At 37.4% G+C, this 9,756-nt stretch overlaps 1 protein-coding gene across 2 annotated transcripts in view; it reads left to right on the forward strand.

The window, feature by feature from the left end:
- HAUS6 (HAUS augmin like complex subunit 6) overlaps positions 1-8,289 on the forward strand; it is a 52,621-nt gene extending 44,332 nt beyond the window's left edge. For both annotated transcript variants that reach the window (XM_034987933.1, XM_034987934.1), the window contains 3 exons: positions 786-921; positions 2,421-3,467; positions 4,748-8,289. In XM_034987933.1, the coding sequence (XP_034843824.1) occupies positions 786-921; positions 2,421-3,467; positions 4,748-4,809 (1,245 nt within the window). In that variant the 3' untranslated portion in view covers positions 4,810-8,289. The remainder of the gene's footprint in view (positions 1-785; positions 922-2,420; positions 3,468-4,747) is intronic.
- Positions 8,290-9,756: the final 1,467 nt, after the last annotated feature.

A 9,756-nucleotide genomic window follows, 5' to 3' on the forward strand; every position in this document is an offset into this window, starting at 1 on the left:
GAAGGGGAGAGTCCTAAAATCTCATAAAGCTCTGAAAATAAAGTGAAATTAATTTTCTTTAGTAGTGTTCGTGACAAGAAATATTTAGTGTTTGATTCTAAGACATCTTCTGTTTTCATGGGGGAGGGTAAATGGGAGTCTATTTGATTATGGTTCTAGGACGTTTATTTTTTAGGGCTCTTGGGGCAGTGTTTTTAATGTGCATGTTTTTTGTTTTCCAGTTTTATTGAAATTGTACAGTGCTATTTTCATATTGTATACTGTCTCTATTTTAGAATGTACTTCTATGCCTTGTTCACTAATTTATGTCTCATAATGAGGTTTCTGGCAAAGAAGTATGTTGTCAGAGTGTATTTCATTTGTTAATAGAGGTGTTACTGTGCAAGTGGGTTATAATTAAGAAAAAATCTGCTTGCTTTAAAACTAGCTACTTCAGCTGATACAGAATTGTCAAGTTCAAAGATGTGGCAGATAGTAGCTTAGGTCACTGTGTAGTCAGGATTATCTCTGAATCTTCTCAGTTATAAAGATTTTTACCTTTCCTTTATAATGGGATATCCAGTTAGAAGAAGGGCGGAAACAGTTTGATGTTTTAAGTTCACCTTACAGGGCTGTGCCTAGATAGATGAGACAGAGCGGCTGCGAGCTATGTTTTTGAGCGGCTTTTTGTGCCATCTGCTGTGGTAGGGGCTGCTGCCTGGCAGGTGCTGATTTGTTCTTATCAGGGCTTTTGTTGCATTCCACCAATGGATGTGGTAATTTTTGCTTTACCTTTTCTGTTTTAGGTTGCCAGGGCGGTTTTATCTGATTCACCACAGTCCTCTAAAGGAAAAGAAGTAAAATTAGAGGAACTATTTGATTCTCTAGTGTCTAACCCATTCTTAACAAGGAACCAAATTCCCCGAACGCCAGAAAACTTGAGTAAGTTAATAATGATTTCTATCACTTTCTTTCTTAGACATTACTACTGTTAGAACCCTGATCTGACATATCTTCTGAAAACTCACTTTAAAATTCTTTTTCAGTTTAGTGGCAATGGCTCTTTATTTGTTTTGATGTAAGGACTTTTATTGAAGTATTAAATGTGGGTGTTCTCACCGATACGGCAGTTTGTAAGCACTATTATTTTGCCGTGATACTCTACAATTTTGTTTTTGTTGTTTTACTTGTCTCTTTCCTAGAAAATATTTCAATTGACTACTTTTAAAACACCTTCTGCTGGGATGCCTGGGTGGCTCAGTCGGTTAAGTGTCTGCCTTCTGCTCAGGTCATGATCCCAGGGTCCTGCTCAGTGGGGAGCCTGCTTCTCCCTCTGCCCACTGCTCCCCCTGCTTGTGCTCTCTCTCTTCCTCTCTCTCACAAATACATAAAATCTTTAAAAACAAAACAAACAGGGGCACCTGGGTGGCTCAGTTGTTAAGCGTCTGCCTTCAGCTCAGGTCATGATCCCAGGGTCCTGGGATCGAGCCCCACGTTGGGCTCCCTGCTCCGCGGGAGCCTGCTTCTCCCTCTCCCTTTGCCTCTCCCCCTGCTTGTGTTCCCTCTCTCGCTGTGTCTCTCTGTATCTCTGTGTCTCAAATGAATAAATAAAATCTTTTAAAATAAATAAATAAAAACAAAACAAACAAAAAACACCCTCTGCCTCCACATCTGACCTGTGCTCATCATTTATAGATATATAGGCTGTGTCCTTCCAGTCAGCAGCCAGCAACATCAGCCAAAAATTGTGTGTATAGGAATCGTTTCTACCCCTCTCTAGCTAGCTAGACTGCCCAGTATTTTTTTCTTATAACCTATAATCTGTGTTGGCAAAATTCTGATTTTGTTGTCCGTATGGCACATCATCCTGGTTGAATTCATATTTGAAGTAAAATTGATTCAGTTCAGGTTGAACCTAGCCACAATCGAGATCATTGGTCAGCAAACTACAAGCTGTGAACCAAATCTTGCTTGCCCTGTGTGTTTTTGTAAATAAAGTTGTATTGAACACAGCCTTGCTGATTTGTCAACATACTGTTTATGGTTGCTTTTATGTTATAGTAGCACAGTTGATAGTCACCACAGACTGATGGCCTACAAAGCCTAAAATACTACTATCTGCCCTTTACAGAAAAATTTTGCTGAATCCTAGCTTAGACGGATGAGAAAACATCTTTCTAATACCTGTAATTTGTATGTGCTGTGTGGAAGTATATGCACATTTCAGGGACAGCTTTTGTTATTTGTGTGTGATCAGTTGGAGAAGGAGTTCTTTCATGTTGTTGGTCTTTGCTTTGTTGTGGAGTCTTGTCATCCAGTGGGCATATCTGTGTAACATATACTGAGTCGGTAGCTTTATGTTGAGTGCTAGAAATGAAGTTTTTAATTTCATGCTCTATTTGGGAATATTAATAAATTGTGTTCCCCCTTCCCTTAATTAGTAAGTGAAATTAGGAGCTCATGGAGAAAAGCTGTCGAAATGGAAGATAACAGAAGTACAGAACCAATTCAGGTGGATACTGAACATAGAGAAGAAGTATTGCCAGAATCCTTACCTGTGTTGCATAACCCAAGAGAAATTAGCAGGACCAGCTTTCTCTCAGCAAGCACTGTATCCAATTCTAGCCATTCCCATTTGCCTGAAGAGAAAGTTGTTTCAGATTGCCTCAAGTGTGTGCCTCAGAAGCATGTGGTGACCAGTCACATAGGTGGACCATTGACAGAAAATCAGTCAGATTTGTTAAGTAAGAAAATAATGTGCAAGCAAGGTTTGGAGTGTGCAGAATTACAGAACAAGCTTTTAGACACTAGCCAAACAGAGACAGTCTCCCCTACTGTAGGGACTAGGAGACTTGTAATGGGTAGCAGTGAAGAAGAGTCTTCTCTTGACCACTTGCAAGCTTCTTACAAGGAACCTTTCATGCATAAAAGTATGTTATGGGACTCTTTTCAAGTATCAGGTGGAACTAGTTCCAGGAGTTTAAAGGATATTGATTTTGGCATATTACATGAAACTCTTCCAGAAGAAGTTGGTAACTTAAGTCTTAATAGCTCCAGTAGTACAGAAGCCAATTTTAAACTGGAGCCAAATAGTCCTATGCACAGTGGCATATTTCCAGAAGATGTTGTGGGAGAAAGACCAACTACTCCAGAATCGGACTGTAATTTACAGGCTATTTGTCGTAGATACGAGGCTCTGAAAAAGTCTCTATCCAAGAAAAGGGAAGAAAGTGACCTTTCTAATCCTGAAGCACTTGAAGGACACAAACCAGAATTGAGCCCTATTCCCACAAACATGCAAACAGATGATATGCTTGACTTTTTGGGTACTCATGATTTGCATGTTGACTATACAAAACCATCTTTACGCATGTCCCTTGGTGAAAGGAAACAGTCACTTTCACCACTAATTAAGTTTTCTCCAGTGGAACAAAGATTGAAAACCACAATACCATGTAGTCTTGGAGAACTTCTACCTAATTTAAAAGGTAAGATTTAACTAGACCTGTGCGTATTGACCTATTGAATTTTTCTTTCAACCTCTTGTAACAGGAGTATGCATTGAATGTTGCATGATCTTTATTGTTAATGTGATAAAATATGCTCTTTGTTCCTTCAACTAGGATGAGAAGAGTGAACTTGTCACTTCTATGGGTACTTCCAGAATCTCAAGTGATGGGTATATAGTTTACAGTTAGTGTGGGACAGGGGTGGAAAATAAAACCAAAACCCTGAAACCTATTGCTTTTATAATACAAACAATCAAAAGTAAATCTCGTCAAAATCTTGGCTAGTGGAAGATGGTTCTAAAAATGTTGAGTAACACTATGTATGTTAAATATCATTCTTGTAGTAATAATAATATCTGTAATTTGTTTTGAAATAAATTTGAGGGGGATGGGTGACAAAACAAGATAGGTTAGTGTATTCGTTTCCTGGGGCAGCCATACAAAGTACCACAAACCAGGTACCTTAAAACAACAGAAATTTATTGTCTCTGGATACAATAAGTTCTGAAAGCTGGAATCCAGAATCAAGGTGTTAGCGGGGCCGTGGTCCCTCTGAAGCCACCAGAGGAAGATCCTTCTCGCCTTTCCCAGCTTCTGGTAGCCCCAGCTGTTCCTTGGCTTGTGGTAGCACAGCTCTAATCTCTGCCTCCATCTTCACATGGCTTTCTCCTCTTGTGTGTCTGTGTGCCTTCTTTATAAGGCCACTAGTCATGTAGGTTTAAGTGCCCACCCTACTCCAGAATGACCTCATCCTGATTATATCTTTAATGACCCTCTTTCCAAATAAGGCCGCATTCTGAGGTACTGGGTTAGAAGTTCATCATGTCTTTCTAGGGTACACAGTTCACATAACAGTATTAATTACTGAACTGGATAATGGATACATTGGGCTAATGATAATTTTCTTTATTTTTGTATGTTGAAAATTTTCATTATAGAGATTAAGAAAAAAACCCTGTTCTTAAAGCGTGTTAGAGTAATGATAGATCTGGTGATATAGATTCATTATTTATCACTCTGATTTGCCCATGATAATTAAACACTGGTATATTAAAAAGTATTCTAAGAGGGATGTATTGATACTCTCTGGAGAAAAGGTACCTCAATGAGAATAATGGTAATTTTTATTGTAGTCATTCGCATGTGAACATTTTACTTAAGAAGACTGAAATTTGCTACTATTTGGAATTTGTCCTGTTTAATTTTTTTCTTTGTAATGTTTGATTATCCTTTTCTCTTTTTTAAAATCACCTTTGCAGAAGAAGAAATCTTGAATAAGAGCCTTGATGCAAATGAATTTCCATCAGACTTGAAGAGATGAAGCAGAAGCCCAGTTAATTTAACTCTGATGTACTTAAATTTCAAGCAGTGTCACAGGATAAAAACGGATTTATAATTTAAATACATGTTGGAAGTATAACTCTTTTTCTAGGTCTAAAAAATCCTAAATAATGCCTTTTACCAAACTTTAGTTTTTAGGTAAAGAGTATGTTTGGATTTTTCTCCTTGTATGGATCTGGGGTTAAAAAATGTGAAGTATTTGGGAAGCAGACATCAAGTTTTGTGAAGCCATTTTGATTCCTTGAATAATTTGTAAGCATTAATAGCAAAGTATTAGTTTATTATAATTTCAGTTGATTAACAAACATGAGTGGTTTTTGATATACTTTTATTAACTGGTTAACATAATAACCATTGAATACTGATCTTTCATTTTAGGGAAATACATAACTTTTATTGTTTCTTTATGGAACACTATAGTACTAACCAAAAAAAGTGAGAAAAGTAGTACCTTGGGATGTGTAGTCAAGGTGAAAAAAGTTCAAGTTTGGGAAAGCTCTAAACAGGCTTAATGATTATTTAAGTAGTATGTTGGTCCTGGAAAATGTTTGATGGAATAAAGTGTATGTGATGATAAGTGAAGACTGGGGCAGAGTGAATTTAGAAAAAAGGAAAAAGATGGAAGATGACTAGACACTTTTAAGGAACACTGTCAAACTATAAATCCATTCAATGGGTTGCACAGCAGATTTATATTTAGTCTAATTTAGACTGAGAATTTAATTTAACCCTAGTTTTATATTTTAACAGAAAAAAATGTAAATTAAACATTTATTAGTTTCTGTTTACTGTTGTTGGTTTATTTGGGGGGCATGTTTTTTAGGGAAAGCAGGTGATTTTTATTGTTTTACTTTCCTTCTCAAAAACCATTAGTATGCCACAGCCTATGAATAGCTTCAAAATAACTTGAGAAAACTGAATTCGGCGTACTTGCTCAGTGTCACAGTTAAGTCAGTGGTAAAGCTAGGATTTGACCCTATTTTCCTTACTTAATATACCACAAGACCTTCTAGAAGTAACTAAAAGGCTAGGATAAAGGATATGGCCACAGGAGTTGGCCTCTGATTGACCTTGTGGACTGAATGGGAGTCAGGTGAGGCCTCCCTTACGGTAACGTGCCTCACTCTGTCGTGACCCTTGGCTGAGAAAATGGCTCGTCGCCACCATCAAAGTGTATACATGCCGTTGCCTTCTGTGAACCAGGAGCAGTGAGCATGCACTGGAAAGTTGATAGCACTTATGGTGCCCCTCTGCCTAGCCCAGTTCTTAACCATCAAAACCTTGTCCGTTTGTCTGGAAACTGGTAAGGAGAGGAGAGAAGTTGAAGGGGCGAGTTCTGGAGGTGGATGGGCTTCATCTTCCTTCACTCATTTTGCGCTTTTGCTAAATGGTTTGGTCCCAGTTTGAGGGCCAGTCTTTTTGTGAGAAAAAGAAAAGCACATATAACTTCCTTATTTTGCAGTGGAAAAGAAAGAGGAAGAGTATCTTCTCCTAGGGTGCTATATTCCTTTATTAGTTAATACAACAAATGAGGGACTGTAGATCAACTGGAAACTATCCTCTAGTCGGCCATAAGAAAACCCACTAACCTGTAAATCCAGAATTAACGTATTAGGGAGGAGGTAGGGCTGTTAGCTTCCACAACGTGCCAGGGCCATTCCTAGACATTAATACATGTTTTATTCAGTTGTCATAACTCTACTGTTAGACAGTGGTTATTGTACCTATTTCACAGTGATACTGAAGCTAGGGAGCTTAAACGACTTGTCTAAGGTGGACTCAAGGAATCATTTGGGAAACATCCTAAAAGCTGTAGATTCTGTAGGTCTAAAATGGGGATTAAAAATCTACATTTTAAAAATGCTTCCCTGGTGATTCTTAGGTTCAATAATAAGATTGAGAAGCACTGCTGGGGGATATAGAGTCACATTTAGCCTTGGGGTACCTTAAAGAAGCAAGTATATTATTATATATGTACTGCTTTAGAGGTTAATTGATAAGGTAGTGCAAGTTCAACAGTAAGGGCGGGAGGCCCTTAACTACTGAGAATCAAAAGATCAAAATGTCTCTGGACAGTATGGATTTACAAAAACCACATTGTTAAGTGAGTCATACCTGGAATAGGTTGGGAGTTTGGCATTCTTTCCTGTCCTTTATATGCCAGTAGTATTAATAAAAATATCTCTGATTTATCAGTTTCTCCTAAACCATTGTGATTATGACGTAACTGCCTTCAGGCTCTTCCCGCTCCAGTGTTGCCTGCAGAGCTACCTTTTGACTTTAGGACTGTTTTGATCACTTAGTTTAAAATTCCATTAATGGTTTATTGCTAATTCCAGAATAGAGTTAAAATTTAAAGGCATATCTGTCCCCTGTGTAGATTCCTCTATTCCCCTTCCACTATCATTTCTCATTTTTTTACTGAACTGCTTTTGTGATCGTGGTTCTTTAGAAATCTTAATTCACAATTCTAGCTGTCCTTTAGGGCTCAGACCGAATGTCACTTCCACCTTGAAGTCCTCATTTGTCCCTTCCATATTCATGGATTTAGCTCTTTAAAATCTGTAGTTTATCTTTATTCATTTAGTATTTTTCACGTAGTGCTTTTATCGTATTTTTTCATGGTTGCATGTGTGTGATCTTTCCAGTCATACTGATGATACACATATGGACATAATGTACCTTTGTAGATGTGGGAGGTGTGTGTCCACACATACATATCCTCAAGGGCCATGGATCATCTTTAGCAAATACTTAAGTATTGGAATTGTTTTCTTTGCCTCCTATGTGATGGGATTAAAATAATGGTAGAGTGCTAATTATTGCTGTACTTTTTCTCATTACATTCATCGTAGATGATACAGAATGTACCTCGTTTTATTCACTATTTGTAAGATAAAGGTGTGTAATTGACTTCTATGTCAACTTGAAACTTTAGTAACGAAAGACAGAATGTCCTAATTGTTTTAAATGTTTAAAGAGGACAAGCATGTAATATTTAACATGAAAAATGTTACCAAGTGGAATAAAGAGTATTTGAGGCCAAAAAACCCCCCCCAAAACGCAAAAAACATTTGGGGGGAATTTAACTGAAAAAATACAAGTATTTTGAAACCATTTTTTACCATGATCTATGAAGTCAGTTTTATCTAAGGGAGAAAAACAGGAATTCTTGAGAACTTTATAAAGGAAACCTTGTTTTTTTTCCTACTTAGAATTCTAAATTAAACAAAATAAATGTTTAAGGAAATTTTCCATAATGTAAAAGTAATGGAAATTTTCCATAATGTAAAATGCAAAGGTAAAATTCTTTTACATTATCTTGCAGATACATAGTTGCTTTCACCTTAGGCACTGTGCCAGTCCACATGCTATATTTAAAATATTTGTGAGTCCTCTCTGGGACTATTTGTAAATATGTTCTCTTTACTATAGCCTTGAATAAACATTCAGTATCATACCACCTGGCTCTGGAATTTCCTATATAATATAAAAAAGAACTATGCCCTGCACATCCTAGAATGATCACATATAAAGGTCTACCAGTAATTTAATCAACCAAAGAAATTTGAGAGGTTAAGTGATTCAGATAAAAGTATTTTGTTACTGCCATTTTAATTAGATTTACTAAATGCGGTATTTTAAAAAGGAAATCTTAAGTTTTTAACATCTGGAGCCTTTTAACTTATTGCCAAAGGCCCTACGTAGAAGAGTTTAATAACTTAGATCTGAATAGTTTCTTGCTCTTCATGGGTAGGGACTTTGTCATCCACAGCTGCTGCTATAAAGGTCTTGGAAAAGCTAAGGCTCTATTCTATTTAATGTCTGTATTCAAAGGTAATGCGTCCTTTGTAAAATGGTGAGAAGACTGTATCAGAGAGGTCTCCTGGCTCTAAAATACTTAGATTTCATTTAAAAGCATAAGGCAGTTGGAATAGGACATTTTAAGGGTTTTCTGACTTCACTGTACCACACTGACAATCCAAATTAGGAACCTTAGAATCCTTCCCTAAAAACTGGCAGTCTTAAGACTCTGATTCAGTATTAACTGATTTCCAGATAGATAAAGATGGGGAAGTGAGTTTGCCCAAAGTGAACGAAACACTGTTCTTTGAGAAGTCGCTTAACTTTCTGGGCTGCAGTTTACTTAATCTGTAAAATTAGGGGAATTATATGAAGGCGTAGTGTACACCTGAAAAGCTAAGATTTTTAGGATTAACTTTTGTTAATGGAGGAAATAGTGGGGAGTAATGGTCAAGAAAGGGGTAGGTCTGTAATCATACTGCCTAAGTTCAGCTGTATGACCTTAATAAGGTCGTATCAGTTTTCTCACCTATTAAGAAATAAAAGTAATCTACCTCAGGCTGTGGATTAAAGAATACACATCAAGTATTTAAGAGTACCTGGCATTTAGCAAGGGCTCGAACATTTAGCTAGGCTTCAGTAATTTGGGAGTAGGCATTTAAGGGGTGGGTGGGTAGGTGGGGAGAATGGCTCAGGTGGTCGTACTGATAGCGGACATGTAGTACTGAGTATGTCAGGCACCATTCTAAATGCTTTCCATGTTGTTTTGATTTTTTTTTTAACAATCCTAAAAGTAGAGCTACTCTTACCCACACTTCACAAATGAGGAAACAGCAGAATGAAATTAAGTACCTTGCCCAGTTCACAGAGCTAGCAAGTGAAGGGACAATATGAGCTCAACTCAGGTGGTCTAGCCTCAGAGCCCCTACTCTTAGTTGCTCTGCTTCCAGCTGCCATTCACTATTGCTAAGGTGATGGGGACTAGATCACAAAATTAAAATTTACCAGTTAAGCATTACTTGCGGGCAGTGAGAATCTTTGTTTACACATTAGCCGAAGTTATTTCAAGTAAGACCATATTTTAAATTGCTAACAGCAATGTTTATTCATGACTGAAGCCAAG

The sequence above is a fragment of the Mirounga leonina genome, unplaced genomic scaffold, assembly GCF_011800145.1.
Source record: "Mirounga leonina isolate KUSES-001 unplaced genomic scaffold, KU_Mleo_1.0 Mir_447, whole genome shotgun sequence".
Taxonomy (NCBI): domain Eukaryota; kingdom Metazoa; phylum Chordata; class Mammalia; order Carnivora; family Phocidae; genus Mirounga; species Mirounga leonina.